The sequence below is a fragment of the Sphaeramia orbicularis genome, chromosome 9 (genome assembly GCF_902148855.1).
Source record: "Sphaeramia orbicularis chromosome 9, fSphaOr1.1, whole genome shotgun sequence".
NCBI classification, from domain to species: Eukaryota; Metazoa; Chordata; class Actinopteri; order Kurtiformes; family Apogonidae; genus Sphaeramia; species Sphaeramia orbicularis.
This window is the reverse complement of record NC_043965.1, coordinates 49,977,836-50,005,347: the sequence shown is the minus strand read 5'-3', so window position 1 is coordinate 50,005,347 and position 27,512 is coordinate 49,977,836. Positions and strand designations below refer to the sequence as shown.

Below are 27,512 nucleotides of genomic sequence, written 5' to 3'. Positions count from 1 at the left end.
GATTACTAAAGTGGGTTAATTTTTCTCACATCATGTAATTTCCAGTAGAATCCTGTCCTAACAGGTGAGAGGTGGAGAAAAGTAATGTCTATGGAGATACTGAAACCTGAAGTACATTGTATTAGTACATAGTCCATTTTAAAAAATTAACCAGTTCAATAATAACTACTACAATAATACAGTGGATATAAAAAAGTCTACACACCGTTGTTAAAATGCCAGGTTTTTGTGATGTAAAAAAATTAGACCAAGATAAAACTCAATTGAAAACAACTCGAAGAACAAACTGGAAAAAAAACTGGGGAAGTAAAAATAAACAACTGAAATAATGAGGCTGCACAAGTGTGCACACCCTCTTATAACTGGGGATGTGACTGTGTTCAGAATTAACCAATCACATTTAAACTCATGTTAAATGGTAGTCAGCACACACCTGCCACCATTTAAAGACCCTCTGATTAACCCCAGATACAGTTGGACTGCTCTAAAGGCTTTTCCTGACATTTTTGTAGTCACATCTTACAGTCCAAGCCATGGTCCACAGAGAGCTTCCAAAGCATCAGTGGGATCTCATTGTTCAAAGGCAACAGTCAGGAGAAGGCATTAAATATACCATGGAGCACAGTGAAGACAGTCTTCAGCAAGTGGACAAAATATGGACACACAGAGACATTACTGAGAACTTGACATGCCTCCAAAACTGATTAAAAGACGAGAAGAAAACTGGTCAGGGAGGCTGTTCAGAGGCTGACAGCAACACTGAAGGAGATGAAAGAGTTTATGCAAATACTTGCGATGTAGTACATATGACAACAATCTGACATGTCTGGGCTATGGGGTAGGGTAGCAAGACAAAAGCCTAATCCTGTGAAGAAAAGTACCCAAGTCTGGCACCATTTTTTAAAAACACATTTTAAATCTCCCAAATGCATGTGGGAAAAAGTGTTATGGTCCAATGAAACCAAGGTTGTTGTTTTTTTTTTTTTTTGCCACAATTCCAAAAGGTATATTTGGTACAAACACAACACTGCTCATTACAAAAAGAAAACCATACCTACAGTGAAGCATGGTGGAGGCAGCATCATGCTTTGGGCCCGTTTTTCTTCAGCTGGAACTGGGGACTTAGTCAAGGTGGAGGGAATTCTGAACAGTTCCAAATACCAGTCAGTGTTGGCACTCTGTCAGAAATCTGAAGATGAAGAGGAACTTCATCTTTTAGCACGACAGTGATCCAAAGCCCACATCCAAAATAAACAAAAGAATGGCCTCACCAGAAGAAGATGAAGGTTTTGGAATGGCCCCGCCAGAGTCCAGACCTGAGTCCAATTAAACATCTGTGGGGTGATCTGAAGAGGGCTGTGCACAGGAGATGCCCCCGCAGTCTGACAGATCTGGAGCATTTTTATAAAGGAGAGTGGGCAAATATGGACACATGAAGATTTGCCCCCCTGATAGACTCCTACCCAAAAAGACTGAGTGCACTAATAAAAGCCAAAGGTGCTGCAACAAAGTATTAGTGTAAAATATTTTTGAATATTTATGCAACCAGGTTATTGTAAGTTTTTTTATTTGTTCCCTTAAAAGATTTCAGTTTGTTTTGTGCAGGTTATAGGTCTCATTACTGGTGGAAAAAGATTTGAAATTATTTATCTTGGTCTCATTATTTTACATCACAATAACCTGGCATTTGAACAGGGGTGTGTAGACTTTTTAGATCCACTGTAACGACTGTATACTCTGTGAATTGTGAACTGGCTGAATAGTGTTAGATTTATCCCATAACTTAAAAGTGTTTTTCTATTTAAATGTAGAAATGATGTCTCTTTGCCTTTTTGGATTTATTCAATCATTGTAAACAAATGCCTCCTTCCAAAAAAAATGTAAGGGTCTCTGGCTATGTCAGGAGATTTAGAGATTTTTGTTACATGGGTAAATGGAGGGCTAGTTATAGTTAGCTATTGTCATTTAATTTGATGTTTTATAAAAGACATCATTATAATAATATACAATTTTCTTTTGTCATAGGGGGTTATTTTTTTTTTTAGCATTCTCAGATAAATCACTTCAAACATTTACTGTGTTTTATTGTTTTACTGGTGTTTTTTGTTTGTAATTTTCATTGCTTACATAATTTTTGAATTATTACGTGTTTTTTTTTTTATGTTTTTGTCTTTTATGACATTTTCAATATGTCATTTATGTCTTGTTTTCATCTTTCTTTATGTTGTTTATATCCTGTTGTTTTTGGTTTTTTTTTTCTATATTTTTTTTCCTACATGGTGTTACCATGCTTTGTAACAGTAGGTCAGTCAGATTTCTAATACTTTCCTATAATGTTGACCTTTGACATGTGAGGTCACATGAGGTCATGTCTTTGGGTTCTTTTCCAGGTTGATGAGTTTGCGGCGAAGGTGACGGTCTCTGGCCTTCTTTTTTATTTCTCTTTGTGTTCTGTCTCTTCTTGTTGTAACTGATTTCTTAGGTTTCTGATGTAGGAACCTAGCATGGACTGTAGACTGAGTAGGATCTTGGAGAGCTGCCACATGGTCACAGGCTTCTGCTCTTCTCAAGCACCAACACAACATGTCAACCTCAGTTTTTCACTTAAATAAGTTCTTAACTTTATCCCTTGGAGGCTGTTACCCACTGAATTGGGTTAATGAATTTCCTTTTCTCCAGTCAAGCAGAAACAAGTTTGTCCAGAAAAGCAAAGACGCTGCCTGTTCATTAGCACATAACAAACAAAGAGCTTAATGTGCACAAACCTAATACACACATAACCTAAAGTAACTGAAGTTATATGTCTGCTTTGCAGTTTAGCAAAATGTGGAACTTATTTCCTTACAAAGATGGATTTTGCTGGTTTAAGGGTCCATACACCCCCAAAATCAAGATTTACAAAGATATTTCAGTACTGGTGGTTTGACTCCCTCATGCCAATGACGTTATTTTTGGTCTTTACATTAAAACACAAACAAAAGCCTGTGCACCATGTAGTTCTCCAAGACCAGGGTTAGCCTGTCCTGGCCTAACAGATACCTCTCACCTCTCTAACTCTTTTCTCTTGGGGCTGCATCTAATGTTATATTTAAAGTCACTCATATATTGACACTTGTAGTTGTGCAGATGCAAAATGTTGAGACCGACAATAGTATAGTTGAACTTTATAAATGTCTCATGCTCTCTGAGGTCAGAAATCAAAGCAGGTGAGGAGAGCTGGGCACAATTTAGATGCATCCTCATATTTCTGACTTCAGGATAACAAATGCACAGTGTAAGTATTAAACTATTAGAGTGGTGCACAACCTCTGCGAAAACCAGGCAAAGGCAAAGAGTCTCTTTGTTTTCTTTCTGTGAAATTCTTATGGTCAGTTGATAAGACACCTACATTTCTAGGAACCACACAGTTTGGTATTTAATTTGCTGCTTGAACAGGTAGGGATGGAATTCCACTCAGCCCTGTAAACCGACGCAGTCTGTCCAGACTCAGTTGACAGAAAATAGGGCCACGTGTATCAGTTGTCATCCAAGCCCATGGATAGATGTAAGGCTTGGTAAAGTCGGAAGATTATTCACTGATTTCAACTTCTGGGGTCCAAAATAGATCATCACAGAGCATAATAAAGATCTCAACATGTAGCAGTAAGATAAACAGCTAAATACTGATTTTCATCTAAACCAGCAGTCCACCAAACTTGACAAATAACATTTATTTGTCCATTTATTTCTCCAGCTCAAACACTGCTTTTTAATGAAAAACAAAGTGTAGCACACTGTCTGTCTTTCTGCAGGTGAAACTAGTGTTGTTTTGTTTTAACACTTTCTTAACTTACTTTCTTAACTTCTTAACTTTTCTTTCTTCATCATGGTTTTTTTTATTCCAGAAGTTAAAATCTGTGAATATAATCTGAGTGTTGCCAAAGTTACAATGTGTGAACTAAACTAAAGTCAGAGGACAGGCTTCCACATGGCTCTTGTTTTTTTCAGCCTTTTGGGGCACCATATAAAACTGAACACACACACTTTTAAGCTATGGCCAGTTTTGTACTGTTCAGAATCACACAATGCATTGTTTTCTGTAGTAAATATTTTTACGTGTGGGGGTGTTTCCTTCCCTCCTTTGGAGTCATAGAACTCTAAGTGTTCTAGCAGTGGTGCTTTGACATTTCTCTCTTTTCTCTAAACTTTTCTAGTCTTTGAAAATTATAACTGAGCCGAAGTTTTGCCTTTCAGATACCTCCCATAATAAAGATAAACACTAAATGCTAAGTTTAAACTGATCTCTGCTTACATCAGAAACCTTTTGAACTGTTTCCATAGCTGGAGCACGATGCCAGAGCAGACTGGCACCACCAGCAACTTCCTGCTCCAATATGCTTGGCAGCCTGTGGGCTTCTAATCTATAGCTTGATTTTAGTCCAGTGTCTTTAACAAAATCAGTGAGATTTTTTTCACCTGCTTAAAGCCATGAATGGGATGCATGTGGAAGCTGTGACTGTAATTGGATTGAACCTGTTACCTGCTTGACTGTTAAATGGCTGACGATGTAGCAGCGTATAGGCATGTATAGCTTCTCCTTCACTTAATACACAGTGTAGTATTTGTTTGAATTTTGAGTCCCCTCCCAGTGCTGCCTTTTAAAGGTTGGTTCACTCAAGTCACAAAACATCAGCTCTTCTATACCCAATAGTGTCTGGCCATGAAGATTTATTCACTACTGAGCAGTCTATGACTGATGAAGTGAATGTTATTTATATTGCTCCAAGTGTTAAAAAGTGAAGTTTAAAGATGAGATATGTAATATCTGCACATGCTTGTGTGTGACGGTGAAGTTTGGTTATGTTGGCTAACTCCCTTTGGAAGTCAAAAGCTCCTTTCATCTATAATATCAGCCAGTACACTGACAGTGTACAACACTATCTAGTATCAGTTAACTGTTTCTAAGCTCTGTAGCTGGTCAGAAATGTTATCTTGTATTAGACATCTACATTTCATCACGCTAATGGATTTAGCTAATATCAATAAACATCTAATATCCCAGCACATTGCAGACTCCAACATACAATTTATGTAAATGTTTCACATGTTGTGTTTGCACATGCTTATGTGCTCATAATCTGTTTTTGTTGGAGTCTGAGTTGTTCTGGGAGGCAGTCATTTGTTGACATCAGCTAACACCAGTACTGTGGTTGCTGTAGTTAATGCTGTAGAGGAACAGAAGACAGAAATTGAAAAACTTGGGAGCAATCTTTAGAATTTTAGCAGAAAAAGGACCTGTATCCTCATCATGGATGACAACCAAGACCATCTTTAGCTTAGAAATTGATTTAATTAAGTTGAACAAATGTCTGTCTTCCAAGCAGTGTAAACTATAACTCTAATTTCATTTAAACAAACAAGTATGCTCAGATGTTACATATTAGAGGATTAAGGAACTTGGAAGTCATTTCTGTTTATACAAAATAAGCCACACACATACTGTATATGTAAGAAATTTGACAAGTTACTTAAATGTTCTGCTGGAGATCTGTGGATTATTCTGGATAAACAACTCATTTCATCTGGAAAAAGACATAGCTGGTAAGTTTTTAAAAAGCTGCTAATGGAGAGGAAAACTATTTCAGTCAGTGACTGTCTGCATGGCTACCATGACACTGTTAAGGGTTTTTAAGCTGTTGTTGTGATTTTGGTGAAAAGACTCTTTAATTGTGCATATATTTAACCTCTGTACTGAAACCTGTGTTAGAAATTCTCACCAATCCTGCATGGCATCTTCTCGTAGGTTATGTGAACATAGCTGCACTGTTGTATTTCAGGAGTGGATATGAAAAGTCTCCTGCTTTAACGTCTACATTTTTAATGTTACTCATATTTATATGTTGAATAGTTGTCTTACAACCATCACATTGCAGTTTATGTTACATTTTAGCAGAACATGTGAGAAATTGTCACTGAAATTCACCATATTGTGAACAATACATTGTAGGTATCCATCAAAAATCTATTTTATTTAATTGTTTCGTCTGCCGTCCCTGTGGTCAGGTCATATGGCTATGAAGGCAGTTTTACACGGCCTGCAATGCTGTGCACGAAGATGTACATGGTTTCTTGTAGGATACCTACAATGTGTAAAATGAGAAGATCTTCATGCTTCAGAAAATGTAAGTGATGTCATTTTTGGTCTCTTTGTTGCCCCCAGGTGGACAAACTGGAGGAGGCAGAAAGCCAAAGGAAAACTGAAGAGGAGGTGACAGAGCCTCAGCCCATAGTGTTTGGTAAGTGACACAGAGGGACAGAGGCTTCAGTTTGATACACTGGACAAAACCTTGTCATGCTGTGAAATAGTGCGTATGTAGACTTCAGTAATTATCTGTCGATAAACCTTACAATTTACATAATGAAACACAGGTTAGGTGCTGTTCTAGAATACTGAAAGTTTCAATTGGGTTCAACTGGATTGCCCCAACAAACAAGAATCTAATTACTAATAATACTAGGGTAACAATACTACACTTACTTTTAAATCTGCTTTTGCAAAATGTGAAAAGTCAGTTTTGTTCAAGGGGATACTACTCTGTTTCACACTGAAATACAGTAGGTGGCAGTAATGTAAGTTAACACTGGATGTCACCTGCTCTAAAATAGAAAATAAAGAAGAGGAAGTCTGTGCAGAGCTACTGTAGAAACATGATGGTGCAACACAAGCTGCTGCTTGTGGAGATAGAAGCATCTTATGTGATGATAACAAAAATGCAACAGTCATTATTTTCAGGTGATTATACACCATGAAAACATAATTAATTCTCCTAAATATTCCACACTAATGGTTTTAAAGAGATGTTTGAATCAAATATTCATCCCTCTTTTATTTTAAGCTATTTTTACATCTTGCTATAACAAAAGAAAGTTGAAACATGATTTAAGTTGGTTTAACAATCAGTTTGTCAATAACAAAAACATTAGTTTTTGGTCAAACCTGATGAAAAATCCTCTTTGGAGAATTTCAGTTAAACTGACTTGCTACTGAACAGGTATGACGTTGAAAATAGTGAGCATTAACTGGTGTGTCCGTGTGTGTGTGTGTGTGTGTGTGTGTGTGTGTGTGTCCTCAGGTCAACAGCTGATGCTGACTGGCTCTCCTGCTCCTGCGACTCCCCAGCCGGCGTACCCCGGTTATGGCTACGCAGCCCCCGCAGCCTTCCCCCCTCAGCCTGCATACGGCTTCAACATGTAGACGCTCCGGTCTCACTGTTAAAGACCACATCTACCCCCTCTCCCTCTACACACAAACACACTGTTTTGGCCCCGAACCACACTGAAACATGCTGTTCTCAGTCTCAATCAATCAACAGAGGGCATGGAGACCCCCCCCCCCCTCCAAGAAACCACACCTGGCTGCCACTCCCATAAGGCTCTCCTCACTGAACCCGCAATAGAAACTGCCTCTTCTCTTCTCCACAACCAGTTTAGAAGGACTAGCATTACAGCTACCAGGCTCTCATTTGTTTCTTTTTTCCACTTGGACGTCACAGCTACAAAGCATGAAGTCACCTCTGGGCTCGTAGATAAATCAGACATCCAGACATTAGCCACTCTGTCCTGTTGCTGTTCCATTTTATTAACCATAGAGCAGCATTTCATTCCTTTGTTTTGTTTCTGTTTTCCTCGACATTCAGCACTGATAAAAGAGACTTTATTACTGAGGAGTAGTAAAGGGGACACGTGCATCCCCTTCCCTCCTAAAGCACTGCTTTTACGGCCTTATATACATTGAAGTGATGACAAAAACGGGCTCATTTTGTTCATGTTTAATTTCAACTGTGTCAGGCTCTAACAGTTATTGTGCAATAGTTTTGTTTGTCCTTTCATAACAGGTGCAAAGTGTTCATTTTACTTTCCAAAAACAAGGAGATGCTGTACACGGACATTTGTCGTATGGGGTTATACTGTGTATGTGTGTGTGTGTGTGTGTGTGTGTGTGTGTGTGTGTGTGTGTGTGTGTGTGTGTGTGTGTGTGGTGTCAACATAAAGCCTTTGAGGGAGACATCACCAAACGAGGACACATGAGATTTCCACTCCCTTGCAGCCGCAAACCTTTTTTTTGACGGGTCAGAGAATTCAGATCTTTTTTTTTCGATAATACTTGTCCAGAGCTACAGGAAGGAAAGAGCAGTGGACGTAATAAACATACGCTATATGCTGTAGTTGTGCATGTGCTGCCAAACTATAATGCTGCAACCAGGAGCACAATTTTCATGTTACACTCAAGTATATCAAGTATTACTAATGTTGTGTCCAAAACTAAGCAATGAACGTGGAAAACATCTCACCTGACTAACAGGAACTTTGATGAAACTCTGAGAGTGAAGAGATGTAACAGGGGGAACATTAGCTCACATCCTGGTGCCAGTTGGTACAAAAAAATAATCATTATTGTACTGAAAGCAGTGTATAATTTAAGATATATTGAAATACCTTAACTAATCAAATAAGTCAAATAATATAGAAAACCATATGTATTGTCTATAGTGTGTTGATGTAGTCTTAAAAGCATAATGATTTTTGTAAAAAAAAAAAAAAAAAGACAAAAAAAAAAGGACAAAATACAAAAATATCAGGTGAATTAATAAGTGGCAAAGTCCTGACATGAGACTGCTGAGTGTTTACTTCCTGTGCTGTCCACAAATCCTGTATGATAGACTGCTCAGTGGTGGCATCATCTTTGGATTTGTCAGAGCAGAAAGCAAAAATACCTGAGTTGCACATGAAGCGCTCCCTTTATCTGCACAAGTCATGCATACAGAATGAGGAATAAAGTTTACACACAGTGCTGAGTTGTGCATGTTTTTTCTGACGTTGACAACAGGAGAAAGCACAGAGGCTGTGAAGTCCCAAAAGTTGATGTGTTTGTTTTTCTTTGTGTGTGTTTGCAAGATGATCTTTTTATGCAAACACAGGTGGTAAAAGTAGATGCTTTCATGTCTTCTGAAAAAAGTCAGTGGTAAACGTAGAAGTACTGAGTCTTTACTGCAGCGATAATGGAAAAGCCAAGGCTCTGACATGTACTGAAGGTATGAAAGTCAACAGTAGGTCTGTGAAGGACACGTCTACTGAACAGAACTACACATGATATTATTATTATAACTGACAGAATATTGAAACCTTCTAACTTCAAATTCAAACCTCTGTATTTAATGAAGGATCAGCCCAGAGGTGTAAATCATTTGAATATTTTTACTCAGTTTTGAAAAATTGACAAAAGACAACTTTATGCCACTGGGTATTTTGTGAAAAAATCAGAAACTTTTAGCTTTTTTCCCCTTCAAACGAAACAAATGGCTTTAATTGTCTAAGGTAGTGTACCACTCTTCCACCTTTTCAGTGTCTTGTTTATGGTTTGTATGTGCAGCTCCTCATTCACAGTGGTATTTGGGTGCCTTTTTCTCCATGGCCCAGTCTCCCTGTAGTTTATGTCTAGTATTATTATGTCTTTTATATCATTTTCATCTTTTACTTCTGTGTGATATGCACTAAGGCAGTGGTTCTCAACCAAGCCCCCTCCCCCCCGTGTCTAATTAAAACAAATTCCTGGCCCCCCTACATATGAGCACTGCAGGGAAATACATGTGATCTTGGTGTTAAAATCGTTGCTGGACCTGAGTGAAGTTGTTCTAACAGGTTCACTACTTTTATTTATATCCTCATGGAGAAAAGGTCTGGACAGCGGAGACCTCAGTGATGGGCTGTATGGCTTTGCTACTGCCCATCACTGCATTCTGATAAATGTATTTATTATTGGGTTAAGCAGTTATTTTATACAAATGAAACACTGCAGATCCACTTTGTTTTGTTACACAGTTGCTTCTCTGTTTTTTTGTCATTAGTGTATTTTTTAGTATTTTTTCTTCGATACAGCCACAACCATCTTAAGCCCCCCCGAAGCTCTTGGAGACCCCCGCGTGAGCCTTGGCCCCTCTGTTGAGACCCCATGCACTTGGGCAGGGGTGTCAAACTCATTTTAAATCGGGGGCCACATTCAGCCCAATGACATGTGGTATCCTATCTGTTTTACCCACTTTGGATTTATATTAAAAATAGGAGTGTCTGGCTCAGTCAAATACATAATTATGTCTATAAAATCATTTTGGACCATGTTCAGTGATGCATGACTCAGTTGCTGAAGCAAAAATAATATTATCCATCATCTCCAAATGGATCCTTTTATGCTGATAATGTCTGTAAAACTAAGTCTGGAACTCTTTTGGATTAACAGCGACATGATTGGAAGGGAGTCCCGTTAAAGCAACAAATACTTATGATCATAATAACAACAAACATTAGTAAATCAGACATGTTTAGGTGATCAGCTGGGATGTTCCATTCACTTCTGCATGGAATGGATCAGCTTTAAACCTTCTTCATTTGCCTTCAAATTGAACATCTTGCCCTCCTCGTAGATTCTAAAGCTTAATATATTTGATGTATAAATATAGTGTGTTTAACATATTTCAACCAATAGAATCTACAAGGTGGGCAAGAATGTTCTTTTAGATTTTAATGTCAAACCTAATGATTTTGCTGTATTTTCCAACATGATATTCAAATTCACGTCAAAGGTCATGTTTGGTCATTCTATGGAGCTGGATCCACATTAAAGGCACTATTAAACTATTATATACATGAAGGATATAGAAGTGGATAAAACTGCACAAGAGCTTTGATGTGATTTGTAGTAAATATTGCTGGTACAAGGTGATGGTAAATGGGAGTGAGTTCAGCATCTGGAGGTTTAGATAGTTGGAGAAGATCCATATATGGCATCAGAAGATGGATCCTTCTAGGAATCAAAACTTCAACTATTTCTGAGTGAGTCTATGAAAGTGGGTCAGGTAGGGACAGAAAGGAGACAAACCCTTTGATCTCAAGTGGGTTGGACCACTAAAATTATAACATCATAACCTATAAATTATGATGAGTCCAAATTTTTCTCTTTGTTTTAGTGCAAAAAAAGTAAAATTAAATTATGAAAATGTTTACATTGACAAATTATACCCCCCCCCCCCCCCAAAAAAAAAAAAACAAAATTGTGAATAACATGAACAACTTGAAATTTAAGGAAAATAAGTACAAATTTAACAATGTTATGATTCAACCTCTCATTTACACACATGTAGTTCAGATCACAGTGGATCTACAAAGGCACAAAACATTTAGTAACAGGCATATTATTCTTAGAATTTTGGAGTTTGGAACTGAAATGAGTTTGACACCCTTGACTGTGAATATCTTCAGTGCAGTTTTTGCACTTCATACATTCTTCCTGAGGGTTAAATGGAATCCTCTGGCGGCCCGGTTTTGGCCTGTGTGACACCCCTGCACTGAGGGATCTACTTGTTTTTTGTTTGTTTGCTTTGTTTTTCTTTTTTCCTGTGTTATTGCTCCATCTATTAAGGTTGAAATCTTTCTTATTACCTCCGCCAAGGAGGTTATGTTTTTGCCAGGGTTTGTTTGTCTGTCTGTCTGTTTGTTTGTCTGTCCGTTAGTGTGCAACATAACTCAAAAAGTTATGGACAGATTTTGATGAAATTTTCAGGGTTTGTTGGAAATGGGATAAGGAAGAAATGATTAAATTTTGGTGGTGATTGGGGGTGGGGGGGCCCACGGGGGGGGGCGCAGACCAGAAAATTTCATCAAAATCTGTCCATAACTTTTTGAGTTATGTTGCACACTAACGGACAGACAAACAAACAAACAGACAGACAAACAAACCCTGGCAAAAACATAACCTCCTTGGCGTGGGGGGGCCCACGGGGGGGGCCACTGATCAGCCTTGGCGGAGGTCTTCGCTCTCCGAGTGCTTCTAGTACTATACTCTGTGATCCAAAACTATAAATAATGAATAATTTTCCTCATTAAAACTACATCATAATGAAAATGTAAAGAGTAGAATAATAATAATGTAGTAATGAATAAAAGTAAAAAGTTGTAAAAAAAAAAAAAAATTCAAGTAAAAGACAGATACCTCAAACCTCTAATAAAGTAGTAGAAAGTATTTTCACATTATTACTTATTTTCGTGGTCCACTTAGATCACAGGTGACAAAAAATACAGCCCAGGGGCCAAAACCAGCCCGACGAAGGGTCCAATCTGGCCCGTGGGATGAATTTGAGAAATGCAAAAATTACACTGAAGATATCAACAATCACAGATGTTAAAATCATTTTAGGTCAATTCAATCTAAAGTGGGTCAGACCAGTAAAATACTACCATAATAACCTATAAATAATGAAAACTGCTAATTTTTCCCTTTGTTTTACTGTAAAAAACAAAACAAAAAAACAGTTAAATTATACAAAAATGTTTATATTTACGGACTAGCCTTCTACAAAAAGTAAATAACCTGAACAAATATGAACAACCTTAAATGTCTTAATAGAAGTATGTGGAGTTTTAATAATATTCTGCCAGTTATTAAATGTTTTGTGCATTGGTAGATCCACTGTGATCTGTAAGTTGTAATGCACATGCATAAATGATAAACTATGGTATAATATTGTAAAAATTGCACTTATTTTTCTTAAGAATTTTCAGGGTGTTTATATTTATTCATGTTATGTTCAAGTACAGTTGTAGATGTGAACACTTTCATTACAGAATCTTACTTTTTCACTCAAAAACAAAGAGAAAACTTTGGAGTTGACATTATTCATAAGTTCTTATCCTATTATTTATATTCTTTTACTGGTCTGGCCCACTTTAGATCATATTAGGCTGAATGTGGCCCCTGAACTAACATGAGTTTGACACCCCTGGCGTAGATCATTTTTACGCACAAGATTATTATAAAATATGCGCAAATGCCACTTTTCTGGGCTCCATATAAAACACAGGTGTCAAACATACGGCCCGGGGGCCAAATCCGGCCCACCAAAGGGTCCCGTCCGGTCCCTGGGATGATTTGTGAAATGCAAAAATTACACTAAGATATTAATAATCCTTTTAGTTCAGGTTCCACATTCAGACCAGTTCAATCTCAAGTGGGTCAGACCAGTAAAATACTATCATAATAACATGTAAATAATGACAACTCCAAATGTGTCTCTTTGTAAATGTAAATATTTTCATTTATTTACACTAAAACAAAGTATAATTTTGCAGAAAAATGTGAAGAACCTCAAATGTGTTAAGAGAAGTAAGTACAATTTTAACAATATTCTGCTCATTACTCAATGTTTTGTGTGTTTGTAGAGCCACTGTGATCTGTGAGGTGTAATGTAAGTAAGTAAGTAAGTAAAGCTTTATTTATATAGCACTTTTTAAAACAACATGTTACAAAGTGCTTCACATAAAGGGGAGATAAATCAAATTTTAAGCCAATTTACAGAAACCCAACAGAATCCTCCAGGAGCAAACACTTATGACTGGTGACAGTGGCGAGGAAAAACTTCCCTTTAACAGCAGAAACCTCGAGCAGACCCAGACTCCTGAAGGATGGCCGTCTGCCTTGGCCAGTTGGGGTTAGAGCGAGAAAGTAAAGGAGGAGAAAAGAGAGAGCGATAGAGATAGAGAGAGACTGGGGGAGAGGGTGGAGAGGGGGGAGGTAGGTGGAGACACATGCACAGATAACTGAACTAGAACATGTACAGGGTGACACAAAAAAACGGGAACTTTTTAACAATCTAATAAAACCAAGAGTGATGGAAGAAAAATATTTTATTCATAGTAATTGAAACCTTAAACCATGCCATTTAAGAAACAATGATGGAATTTTCATTTTTAAAAAAATTACTTCCTGTAGATGGCGTCCTCCTGTACGAATGCATTCTTGAAATCTGCTGTTGAGATTCCTCATTGACTGCTGCAACATCTCAGCTGGGATACTGTGAATTTCATCCTGAATTCTCTGTTTTAACTCATCCACAGTTGTTGGTCGAGTCGTGTACACTTCACTCTTGAGATAGCCCCACAAGAAAAAATCACAAACGGACAAATCTGGCGATCTAGGGGGCCAGGGAACGTTACCGAATCTTGAGATCACACGGTTACCAAACAATTCTCGCACAGCCGCCAATGGTTACTATGGTCACCCTCTACAAGTACAGGGTGACCCAAAAAAATGGGAATTTTTGAAGTGCGTATTGGCAGACATGAGCAAGTGGCAGCACTGCGAGACAGTGACCTTGAGCAAGTAAACACACCCCCATTTTAGTAACCACTGGAGGCTATCTCAAGAGTAAAGTGTACACGACTCGACCAAGAACTCTGGATGAGTTAAAACAGAGAATTCAGGATGAAATTCACAGTATCCCAGCTGAGATGTTGCAGCGGTCAATGAGGAATCTCAACAGCAGATTTCAAGAATGCATTCGTACAGGAGGACGCCATCTACAGGAAGTAATTTTTAAAAAAAGTAAATTCCATCATTGTTTCTTAAATAGCATGTTTTAAGGTTTCAATTACTATGAATAAAATATTTTTCTTCCATCACTCTTGGTTTTATTGGATTGTTAAAAAGTTCCCGTTTTTTTGTGTCACCCTGTATAAAACAGTATAATAAACACTATCGTAACTATACGGATAAGTGAGTGATGATGGAGAGAGGCAGGACCACAGCAGCAGGTCCAGAGATAAAGGTAGAGAGAGGCCGAACCACAGCAGCAGGTCTAGAGATGATCTTAGGAAAACCTGTGAAGATCCAGGGAAAAACTGGTGATGATCCTGGGAAAACCTGTGAGGTGATAAAGCACAGAGACTCCAGGGAAGAAGTCAAGTCAGTAACATGAATTCACTGGGGCGTAAAGAGAAGAGATTTAACGAAATGCTTGTTTATAAAAGTGAGTTTTTAAGAGTCGCTTGAAGGTGTCTATAGAATCTGATGATCTGATGTGATGTGAAAGACTATTCCAGAGGGTTGGGGCCAGAATAGCAAAAGCATGGTCGCCTTTTGTTGAGAGGTTGGAGCAGGGGATGGATAGGAGGTTAAAGTTTGACGAACGGAGTGGTCATGGCGGTGAGTAGGGAACTAGGAGGTCAGAAATGTAACTGGGGGCGAGGTTGTGCAGGGCTTTAAAAGTAATTAGGAGTAATGAACATGTGTAAATAACAAAATGAGGCATAATATTGTTACTTATTTTTTCAGTTTGTTCATATTATTCACATCTTTTGAAAGGATACAGGGTGGGGAAGCAAAATTTACAATATTTTGAGGCAGGGATTGAAAGACAGTGTATGACCAGTTAGTTTATTGAAAGTCATGAGAATTTATTTGCCATCAGAAAATTGACATAATAGAAAATGTTTTTATTCTATGTGTTCTCCTTCTTTCTCAATAACTGCCTTCACACGCTTCCTGAAACTTGTGCAAGTGTTCCTCAAATATTCGGGTGACAACTTCTCCCATTCTTCTTTAATAGTATCTTCCAGACTTTCTCGTAATAGTTTTGCTCATAGTCATTCTCTTCTTTCCATTATAAACAGTCTTTATGGACACTCCAACTATTTTTGAAATCTCCTTTGGTGTGACGAGTGCATTCAGCAAATCACACACTCTTTGACGTTGGCTTTCCTGATTACTCATATGGGCAAAAGTTTCTTTTGCCCATATGATTTGATGATTTGCCCATATGATTATGACATCAATATATGTTTGGTTTCAAAAACAATTGACATAGTGCCTGCTGAGAAAAAACAACTAAATGTTCATTGTAAATTTTGCTTCCCCACCCTGTAGTTTGTAGATGTAAACCTTTACATCATGTAAATCAGGGGTCTCAAACTCATGTTCTTTCAGGGGCCACATTCAGCCCAATTTGATCTCCAGTGGGCCGGACCAGTGCAATAATAACAGAATAACCTATAAATAATGACAACTCCAAATTATTATCTTTGTTTTAGTGCAAAAAACCCCCATTAAATTCTGAAAATACTTACTTTTATAAACTATCCAAACAAAAAAAGATGTGAATGACCTGAAAAAACTGAAATCTCTTCAGAAAAATCAGTGCAATTTTAACAATATTCTGCCTCATCTTATCATTTCTGCATGTACATTATGGAACCGAACTACAAAGACACTAAACACTGAGTAACAGGCAGAAAACTGTTAAAATCATGCTCAATTTTCTGTAGACATTTCAGGTTGTTCATATTTGTTCAGGTTATTCATATTTAATTGATACAGGATAGTTTGTAAATGTAAATATTTTCATAATTTAATGTTATTTTTTTGCAATAAAACAAAGAAAAAAAAACCTGAAGTTGTTAATTCAACATTTTTTGCTTAATTCATGATTTTTTGCTAAATCTGAGATTTTTTTTTTGGTTTAATTCAAGATTTTTTCCTTAATTCAAGCTAAATATTTTTTGCTTAATTCAATTCAAGACTGTGGAATTTTTGCACCTGGCAAATTCATCCCACGGGCCGGATTGGAACCTTTGGCGGGCCGCATGTTTGAGACCCCTGATGTAAATTAACTTTTTCTCTCTAAAACATATAGAAAAGTTAGGAGTTGACGTATTTATATATTATTATGTTATTATTTCACTGGTTGGGCCCACTTCAGATCAAATTTAGCTGAATCTGGCCTTTGAACTAAAATGAGTTTGACACCCCTGATATAAAAGCATTTCAAGTTTGTCCAAAGGCGCTGGTTTCTGTTGTCAGTTCATTTGTGAGTTTTTGTGCCGTAAACATGGTGTAAATCAGAACTGTTGTGTTTGTGCACTGACAGGTCAGGAGCCAAAACCTGATGGATGGTTTCAGTCTGTGCGCGCGCGCCGCCTCTTTTGTTTGGGAAGGGTGTGGTTAACGACCGCGAGGCATGTGCACGTGCTGGTGTTGGAACAGGGCAGGGTTTGTTGTGGAAGCTTTCATGACTTTAATGAGCGGCATTTGAGGGCTGCGTCTCGTGCGCTCAGCCTGTATTCATGTGGTAACGCCGACGGAGACGTGGAGACGAGCAGCCCCGCCCCTCTCAGAGTGGATCAGACGTGGCTGTAGTTCCGCACATACACCCAGTGTTCCACCCACTGACCCGGGCTAACTGACCCGGGCTAACATCATCACGCACTGCTTGATTTGAACCCGCTTTCAGGACAAAGTGCCCAGTTCCACGCGCTCATGTCCGCCTCTCGTTTCCGCCTCGTTTTGCTTCTTTACGTAGGTACTGTCGTGATACCAAGTTGCCATGGTTACAAATAACTGATACTGGATAGAGACGGTCCCAACTTCCTTGACAGTCCCCATATACGCCCACTGTCAAGACTCCGGACGCGTCACAGATCACCTGCATCCAGCAAAGCGCGCTCCAGTCTACTAAAAAAAAAAAAAAAATACAACAACAACAACTAAAAACAAAGAAAAACCTGGAAACTACAACCTGAAAGATCCACTGAACTCCAGCAGAAGCTCATTCAGACTGTTTTCCACTAACTATGCTGGAAAAAGGAGCATTTATGAGCCCCTTCCACAGACCGAGGTGTCTGGCAGCTGCGGCTCCGGCGGGGAAAGCGAAGTTAACCCACCCGGGGAAGGCGATCCTGGCAGGTAAGTCCACAGGGGTTCATTCACAGAGGCAGGGTTAGACACAAGGTCCCTGTGTAGAAGGAGCAGGAAAGTCTGAGTCTGAGCTCAACAAGGATGTGTTGTGACCAGGAAAGGCGTCTACTGAAATCATGCAACCATGAAACTGAACCAATGAAAACTTCCTCTAAGAAAGAAACATGTTTAAGGGACAGCTGTGTGTTTAATGCAAGTGACAATACACAGATTCTATTCTATTCTATTCTATTCTATTCTATTCTATTCTACACAGATATGATGCACTTTATGTGATGCATGGTTGTAAGTTAACCCTCCGGTATCCGGGTGCGCCTTTTAGGCACACTTTGCACTTCGTTTAAAAAAAACAAAACAAATTAATATTATTTTTCACAATTTAAATAAGGTTAGAATTCAAAAGTTGTTCATTTTTGCATGATCTTTAAAATTCTGGCCACCAACTAAAATTTGCACATTGTAAACAAAAGAAAATTACAAGACTAGCATCTGTCTCCCAAGTGTGCCTATGATTAGGGCTGACCTTGATTTACAAAAATAAAATCAAATTAGAGCAGAAAAATAAATCAATATATAATATTTAATAGTTTGATTTATAGGTGTGCATTTCACGCACACTTGGTGACAGATGCTAGTATTTTTGAACATTTGACCTAGCGCCAAAAATAATAATGCAAATTAACCACTGTTGGAGTTAATCATTGACATATGCCAGGCTGCAAAAATCAAATAGTATGTGATCCACTTTTTATGTAATATACTGAAAAAAAATATTATTTTTTTGTTTTTTGCATCCAACAAAATTGGTTTGTTAACATTACAAACACGGCATTTAAAGGGTTAAAAAATGTGACAATTATTGAGTATTTGGTATTTTTATTTATGGCTCAAGTTGATGAAATAGAAAAAAAAAAATGTAAAAGAACTAAAAACAAACTGTATGAAATTTTTTTTGACATTATTCCAAAAGTGTGCGAAAAAGGCACACTTGGTGCTTAGTAAGGGCCTTGCTGGACGGGATACCAGAGGGTTAATGACAGTTAATTAGCCCAGTGTGTAAATTCATCTGTGTTTGTCCCTCAAAGTCCCAAACATCCACTGGCACCAAAACCATCTACTGATCTAAAAAGGTTTAATATATGTTGATCCACTAATCTTATCAATACATGTAAATAATGCAGGATAAAATACAGTTTGTCATCTTTTCATGGTCATCAGATGTGACCCATTTAGATGTTCAGAGGCTCTGTAGTGAACGTGGAAACACCGTCATCGACTACAACATTAATTCACCAGTGAAACCCATAGAGTTTAATGGCAATGGATGGAGATGCTTGTTTACAGGTTCAGTTAATGATATCTTTGCTAAAAAAAAAAAGTCACTTTTTCGTCAGTTTTCTGTTTTTGATATAATAACCCTCAACTTTATTCTGAGTTTTAACAAATATCTACATGCTCAATAAATTAAATATTGGAAAATACCTGATTTTTTACTGAAAAATGCAAAATACAGAGGATAATATTATAATAAAGGATTATAAATAATTTAAGAAAGGTTAAATAAAGGTAAAAAAGTGATTTGGGAGCTGCCACAAAAGCAGCACTGTGCCTTAATGATGGTGCACATAGGGTTATTTTTATTATCAGTAAATACAGTTTCTATAAACAGTACGAACCAGTTTATGACTTTGTGACTGTTCATGTTATGAAAATGGATGCACATTTTCCTTGTTATTAAAACACATCCTGTGAATCTATTTTTAGTGTAGTCCCACAGTAATGAACGTAAGGTCGGTAGCACTATGATTTAGAATGCAGTTAGTTAAGCCCAGGCAGGCTTTGGGGAAATAGTATGTTTTTCATATAGGATAGAATGTTACCGCACCAGGGAAACACGAATATCCAGTCTACAGTTCCATCAGTGCTTATATATTTTATTGTAACCTCATATTTGTTCCATCATATAAGTACCACACCTTAATCAAGCATTCATCTCTTTCACTTTGTCCTTTGGGAAACTAAGTTGCAGGTCAAAAGTGTGAGCTGTGGTTTATGTTTATAATGCAGATATATACCATAAATATCGTAAAGTAAGGTATTAATTAACTAAAGCTTAAAAGAAAGCATCCTCTATTTGACTTTTTCTGTCAAGTATCCCATCACGGTCCCATGCTGACAGTGATTTTGGGCTGTTTTAGGTCTAATCTAAAGATCATCTCCACTCAAAGTAGAGGAATACAGGGAGCCCCCACCACCCAGACCATACACATCATTTTTTAGAGTCTACCAGGTGTGCGTGCTGTGGCGATAAGAATAAAAGTCAAAAGAATGAGGGAATGCAACACAAAAATGACCTCCAGTGGGGGTTAAAGTTAATATGTGATGGTAGAGTTTATGGTCGCTAAGAAATACACTTCCCCTTTCGCAATCTGGCCCAGGATCCTGTGTTTTTCCCCTTATTGAGAGAAGTCCCGCCCCTTCTGGTATGCCTCATTGAACCTAATTTTGGAAAAAATCGATTAATGGCAACAGACGGGTAACTTTGATTCTGTTTGACTTACACCATCATCCACATCATAGTAAATTACCTTCCGCTCAGGCGTTTTATCCGGGTTTCATTGTTGACCTTTCCATTCTTTTCTGTGTGCTTTAAGACCTCCTGTCCAAGTCCACAAAAAATTCTGATCAAACCTGATGCTCCATTCAGTCCTGAAGAGTAAATGGAGCGTGTTATCAGATTGTTTTCACTTTTGAAGTTGATCAGTTAGTAGTTTGCTCTGTGTTATAGTGACACTATTAAGTATATTGATCCGTTCTGATTTACTGGTTCTTTTTAGTATAGCTATTGATTATTTTATAACAATTGATTACTTTATTGATTAGCAAAGGTGGCAAAAATGGGCTACACACACTGTCCCACAGCAGAAATACTGATACTAAAAAAAATAGACTGTGGTAAATGAAGTAGTGATTTACTTCAAATAAAGTAAAAATGCAATAGTAAAGTACCTCCAAACGTAATGAAATATTAGGCTCAGATTCTTTTTATTTTGTTTACTCGTTGCTTGTTTTGTTTCTTATGCCTTTTACATTCTTTTATTGCCTTTTATTTCATTTTTGTATTGTTAAGTGTTGTGTGTCATTTGTTACATTGTGTTTCACTTGGTGGTTTGTCCTTTTGTGGGTTTTGTGTGTGTGTGTGTGTGTGTGTGTGTTTGTGTGTGTGTCTTACATTGTTGTCATCTTGTGTCTTTCACATCATTTCCATTCGTTTTTGTCCCATGCATCACTTTTTCTTGATATGTATATTCACTGATGAGTACACCAGGGGCTCATCTTTTCTGTGTTTATGTTCGATTCATTTAGGTGGAAACTGGTATATTTGTGATAAAATGTTGGGAGTAAAATTAAAAACACTGTCAGAAAAGGTAGAAAGTGCAGATACCTCAATACTCTGAATACTTGAGTACAGTCACACCACACTATTTAGTCATATTTAGTCACCTCTATTTCTGTTGCTTAGTTTTAAGATGAACATTTCATAATGTTGTGTACAAAATGGCAGTTACACCATGGCTCAGTATTTACAGTTACTGACCAAGTAAAAAAAAAAAACCAGTCAAATTACAGGAACATGAAAGCGACATTAACATTTGAACACAACAGATTCTATGTACGTCATTTGAACAGTGTCTGTGAATCATGCATGCATTCCCACTGAGGTTTAACCCCCATCCCCACCCCCACCCCTACCCCCACCCTTGAGCTGGTGATTGGGGTGCAGCAGGTCCTGTTGATGAAGAGGCTCTCAGAGACACTGCTGTGTTAAGGGTACATGCTGATATTTGGCAGCACTCTGTTGATTTCAGCTGTGTGTGCTCTGGCAACAGTCCTACATTGAATATTTTATTGTTCTGCATGAATTTCTTTTGATTGAGGACTGAAAATAAACAGTCTGTCAAGTGAGGTGCTGTATTATGGCAAGAAATGCTAATGATTAGAAAGAAACAACCAACGTTTTATGGACCATTCCAAACTAAATATGGATGCTAGCTAATAGAGTTATGGTACAGTGTAAGTAGAGTGAATTATTTTTGTTAAAACATGTGGAAACCTTGTTTGGATTTGTAAAAATGCATATGGTATGACAGTTTAGTGTCTTGACGAGCATCTACAAAAATCTGTACAGGCTTATTGAAGCATGTGTTCAAGGCTAAACAAGTTTGCAAAACATGCTCTTTTCAACATTTTTTTGCTAGCTAGCAAAAAAGTGCTAGTCTAGCTCACTCATCTGAAGTGCTATAGTTCGGTTTCAGTTACTGCAGGTGTGTGTCTTACTTTTTTTGCCAAAACTGTCATTTGTAGAAACTTATAATTGTGACAGGAAGACAACACTAGTACAACAAAAGCTCATTTAGCTAATGAACGGTTCCTATAAGAACTAATAGAGAACACAACACGTAAAGGCAGTGTTGTGTTTGCATTTCTATGTATCATTTCAAACAGAAGTGGTATGGTAATTATGACTATTTCTACTTATTTAATTGAGGAAAGAAGAAATAAAGGCCTCACTTCAATACAATCCTGTTCCATATTCAGACCTCATACCTAAAGTGCCTGAACACTAAACTGTAGTTTGACACTATTTTCTAATGCTTTCTTACATTACTGTTGTGCACACAAGAACCTGACTTATAGAGTCAGAAGTTTCACAGTTAGCTTGTAATAATGTCCATCACTGGGGCTAAATGTGTTTTAAATACCTCAGAATTAGGTAAATATAGTGTGTTATTATTGTACAGTTTTATTGTATGGTTTGACACGCCTTATTTTTAATCTCTGCTTTTTTGCAAGCAGAACTAGTGAGCTAGCAGCTAGTAGCTAAAAGCAACTAATTAATTTGTGTAGTTGACTGGAATTTTAATGATTACTTTGCAGGACTGATTGTATAATAAATATCAATCAGGCTAATTGTCAGAGAGTTGACAAAAACGAAGTTGACAGCATTCCACACTTGGATTGAAAATATTAACTGATTAACTTTGTAATATATGATGATGGTAATTATTATGTACACAAGTATCCAAATTACATAGTTAGAGGACTATTGTGTAATTAGGTTTCTAGAAGCTTTGTGAAACTAAATGATTGTAAAAATGCTCCTCTCCTCGCTGCTGTCATCCTGTCAGCCAATGAGAAATGGAAATGTGTCTGTGGTGAGACCTTTCCCTTCCCCCATCAGTCCTGATTGACTGGATGTGGCCCCAGTGTAGTGCTCCGTCTCCCCTCGCCTGTCTGTCCAGTTTTGCAAGAGCAGCACGATTGCATTCTCTTCCTCTGTCTCAACCCTCCCTTCCTCCTCCTCCTCCTCCTCCTCCTCCTCTTCCCTATCTCCCAGTCAAGATGGCATTGATTTCTTTCAGTTGTTCAAACATTTGGAAATGAAACATGACTGTGTGTCGGTGGTTTTGTTTTTGAAGAGCATGTTAGCATCATTAGCGTAACAGGAGTCTGACCTGAGATGCCATCCGTCCAAAAATGCAGCTGATGGTTTCCAACAAGAGGATAAATGTTGGTTTCACTCTGCTGTGGCAGTTAATAAATCCTATTGATGGGTCGTCCAGTGCTCTGCCATGCTGATGCTGCTTTAGATTTATGTGTTACACTATTGCACAAGGGATGTATGATATGACCAAAACCTAATATCCCGATACAGGTGATTCAATCTAGATAATGATACATCGTCATATGTAAACAACAGCTCACTCTGAAAATAGCACATAAAATACTGTAAATAATACTACAACATACTGTGTAACTGTTTCATTTAGTCTGAGACTAAGTCCTGTTTATTAAGTTTTTATAAAGTTATTATTAAGTTTATTTAAGTTTAGTCACAAAAAAGTTAAGTGTTACAAGTGGTTACATAAAACACATGTTTAATCTACTTTAAAAATCCACCAGTATTGTTGTTTTTCTGGTGTTTTTTGTTGATGTGTGCTAACTCTATTTCCAAGTTAATGGACTGACAGAGTAGTTAACTAATTAAAATGCTTAGTTTAGACTAGAGGGCTGGTGTTGCTGCTTGTAAAGAGTTGCAGAAGGGAGGCACTGAAAAACTCAGGAACCGACTTCAGCACATACTACTCTGACACTGAAAGTGGTTGGAGTCTGTTTTGTCCTGCTCTGTCACATTCACTCTCCTCCATGTTTGTTTGTGTTGACTACTCATGTTTTTTCTGCATCTGTGGAATAACGTAAAAGGCTATTAAAGTCAGAGATTAATGTGTGCTCATGACATTATAAAAACTACTACCTGTCTCAGTCAATGGGCCATATTACTTCTAAGTTATTTACAGTTAGAGTGATGCTCATCTCAAGATTTATTTGATATTTACATCTATATTACACTGTCACACAGCTGCTATTACTTGCTACTTTGATTTTCAATTTAACAGCTTGTAATACAATTAGTTTATGACCGTGTCTTTTTTTGTCTTTGATTAATTATCTGTTGGCTTTTCTTAGCTCAAAGCTAAATATTGTCTTGGTCAACCTCTTTTCCAAATTATGAAAAATAGAACCAAAATGGTCTGGCAACACAAGAGAATGTGCAATAAAAGACATTTTAGCATCATATGTAATACATTGTCACACAGCCTCACTTCCTCCAGTGCTCTGCTGGGATTTATCTGCTATGGTTTCCAGTATGTTTGTGGACACTCATACATGCCCAAAGGCTCAAAGTAGACAAAGCAAAAAGTAGAAGGTCAGAGCTTAATGGCTCAAAGAGCCCACATAGGCAGTAGTAAGGGAGGAGGGGGCACATTTCCAAAGCTTTTAAAGGTCTGTGAGCTCTTTCTGGTTGCCGCTGGTTAGTTCACGTCTCATCTGATGACTGAAGCTAAAACAGAGGAGGAAGCAGAGTTTTATCTGCACAAGGCCTCGGGGAAAGAGAGCGCTCTGAGTGGATCTGAGGTCCTGATTGACTGTGTTGTGGCGTTTGTTGTAACACTTCTGCTCAGGGGATGACAGCAGACACACATGTAGAGATCCCTTACATTTGGATTGCCTTATAGATTGGTTTTCCTTTGGGAGAGGCTTGTGCCCATGTCCCTTGTCCTCCTCTCTTTCCCCATCTTTCCCTTTCCTCCTCCTTCAGCCTCGGGGCAGTTGGTACAGGCATTTCTTTTCTGAGTGGCTGTCTCCTCACAGGTTCAAAGGGCTTGTCAAAGCGAGTGCGCTTAACTCCCAGTTTCCTCACGTCACAGGCGACGCACACAGTCCAGTCCACTCCCCTGTGCCTTTTTTCAGCTTCCAGACCCTGAGTACCAGGAGGCAGGATCATAAATCAGTGCACTGCTCTGTTCACCCCCAACAGATCCCAGGGTAACAGCCTGTCAGCACATGACGGTAGAACATGTCAATGGACAGACAGTAAATCACACTGCATAATGTAGTAAAAATATTTTGATACCTGATTTCTTTATGTTTATATATATATATATATACACACACACACACACACACACATATAGGTATACGATATGATCTTCTTGTATTTCTCCTCGCATTAGTTTTCTTTCATTAGTTTCAAATCACATTACATAATCAGCTTGTTTTCTGAAGCATATATTCATTTTTTGATTGATATTATCCCTTCCCGTCAGTCCTAATGAATTTCATTATTATGTTGTAATCAGCTCACAGAGGCTTGTTTAATACAGGACATCAATCAGAATGAACAGTTATGTAGTTTTTCCAATGATGTAATTAGAGTTGGGTAATCCATTCTCAAGATACAGATAGTGTCTTAAGACTCTCCCACATCTGATACATTTAAGGTTTAATATGTCACAACAACTACACATTACATTTCCCATGATCCCTTCGTAACGTTATTTCACTTCTTCTCTCTACTACTACTAGTACTACTACTAATATTTCTTCTGTTCCATCAGAAATTATATATTGAAAACTGTTGAGTAACAATCAGTTATTTGCAGGAAAAAGTCAGATTCACATCTAAGTTTTTGTTTGTAGTTTTAGACGATATAGAGTCATGAAAGGGTTATTTTCACAAGCTAACCTAGAAGTTAGCATCACTCTGGTTCCTTGAGCAAAAGTCACTGGATTATTTATTTATTTATTTTTATTTATTTTCATTTTTTGCATTAAATTAGCATTGTGGCAAAGAAACGTTTATAATACTTGCATGTTTACTTCAGCAAGATTATGAAAACCATTTTTAGGATTTTTGAAGCATAAACATAGTAAAAATAAAATGTTAGCTACATCGTAGTAATATAACTAGAGTTCTTCTTCTACCAAAAACCCTTGCTTTTACAGCAAACTGATGTCGATAGTTGGAATAGTTTGCAAGAGTGTAAAAACATTAAATGTAGACTAGTGAGGAGGTGAGTTTTTGTGTTTGTTTAATGTCCAGGACAACTTTTGTAGTCTCTGTAGTCTGTAGCCTTTTTAAATATTTGTATATATTTACTTATTACGGAAGAACCGATCCTAAAAATCTGGACCAACACTGACTGTTCATGTTTGCATACATACCATTTTTTATTTGCTGGTTTGCTCAGGTCAAACTCTAGCAGGCTAAACTCTCATTCTACCTTCATGAACTACTATTATGTGCTTATCACTAAAAATTAGTGCATACAGTTCAGCACCTAACACAGGCTATAGGAGACCCAGACACTCAACAGAACTGAAACTGAACTGAATGGAGCGGGGCTGTAAACAGATGAACTCACACCACATAAACATCATCCATTGCTGTTGTTCAGTGTCTATTTGCCAGAACCACTCAAAATAGTGAATATCAATCCAACATTCTACTATTTTGTTGGACCACCTTTAACTTTGATCACAGCATGCATTCACTGTGGCATCTTTTCAATAAACTTATGCAATGTTACACCATGTATTTCGGTCATTTTTGGACACATAACATTACTGAACCTAGATCTGACCAACTGAAGCAACCTTAGATCGTAACGCTGCCCCCATAGGCTTGTACTGTAGGCACTAGCATGATGGGTAGTCCAGTATTCATGCTCTTTATCAAAGTGATGGTTGTTTCAGAAATGAGAAGTTACTCATTGCATCAGCTGGGGTTAAACAACTTGTTGCAGCTGAAACATCTTATTCGCTGCAGATCCATCCATCCATCCATCTGAAATATTATTCTAATTTACATAATGAATCTTTAAGTTTAATCTTTTTAGTAGTTTGTAGTTAATGTTTTAATATAAGATTCATTTGTTTAATCTGTTTTATTTCAGTATGCTCAGGAGTTAAATGTTCTCTGATCTTTCTTTAGATACACGTCTAAATACACACATATTTCCACACATATTACTGTCAAATATAGGTGATGAGATGTAAACTTACTGTTGGCATAACTTTACTTAGAGGTGAGGCTCCACATCTTCCCCACATCTTGACTTAGTTAGATAACGCTAATTTAAAGACCAACCCATTTGTACGGGTGTGGGACAATAAGTGTATAATTCATCTTATGATCTGGGCTCATTGTTCTTTGAGTCTCTTATTTGTGGTCATATTAAATTTTGCCAAATTTGAGACCGAGAAGAATCTGGACTCATTCTTGGATCTTCCAATAAAAGAACACGTTAACACATCCATCTATCCATCCATCCATGAAAAAAAAAACATTAATTGAACATCTCCTTTAGGATTGATCACTCAGTATTTAGAAAAAAAAAACAGTTGTGAAATTGACCCATTTTCTTTTTTGGTCATCATTCAACATTAATATAAATGTTAAATGCTGGTTTGGTCCTTCAATCTGGATGTGCCCGGATGTCACCATTTGTACACATTGTCAAAACAACCTGTATGTTCATGTAAATCTGTATGTAATTTACATACTGCAGGGCTCTGAGCAGTTGAAAGTGTTCACATGTAAAATTAATCA

General features: G+C 37.6%; 2 protein-coding genes across 7 annotated transcripts in view; both read left to right on the top strand.

The window, feature by feature from the left end:
* The window catches only part of cltcl1 (clathrin, heavy chain-like 1), a 45,200-nt gene extending 36,370 nt beyond the window's left edge, over positions 1-8,830 (top strand). For 2 of the 5 annotated variants that reach the window (XM_030143396.1, XM_030143394.1), the window contains 3 exons: positions 2,391-2,417; positions 6,200-6,275; positions 7,113-8,830. In XM_030143396.1, coding sequence (XP_029999256.1) covers positions 2,391-2,417; positions 6,200-6,275; positions 7,113-7,234 — 225 coding nt within the window. In that variant the 3' untranslated portion in view covers positions 7,235-8,830. The remainder of the gene's footprint in view (positions 1-2,390; positions 2,418-6,199; positions 6,276-7,112) is intronic. The other 3 variants (XM_030143399.1, XM_030143398.1, XM_030143397.1) reach the window with 2 other exon arrangements.
* An 8,288-nt stretch (positions 8,831-17,118) lies between these two features.
* LOC115426358 (tricarboxylate transport protein B, mitochondrial) overlaps positions 17,119-27,512 on the top strand; it is a 41,697-nt gene continuing 31,303 nt past the window's right edge. For both annotated transcript variants that reach the window (XM_030144429.1, XM_030144428.1), the window contains exon 1: positions 17,119-17,545. In XM_030144429.1, coding sequence (XP_030000289.1) covers positions 17,434-17,545 — 112 coding nt within the window. In that variant the 5' untranslated portion in view covers positions 17,119-17,433. The remainder of the gene's footprint in view (positions 17,546-27,512) is intronic.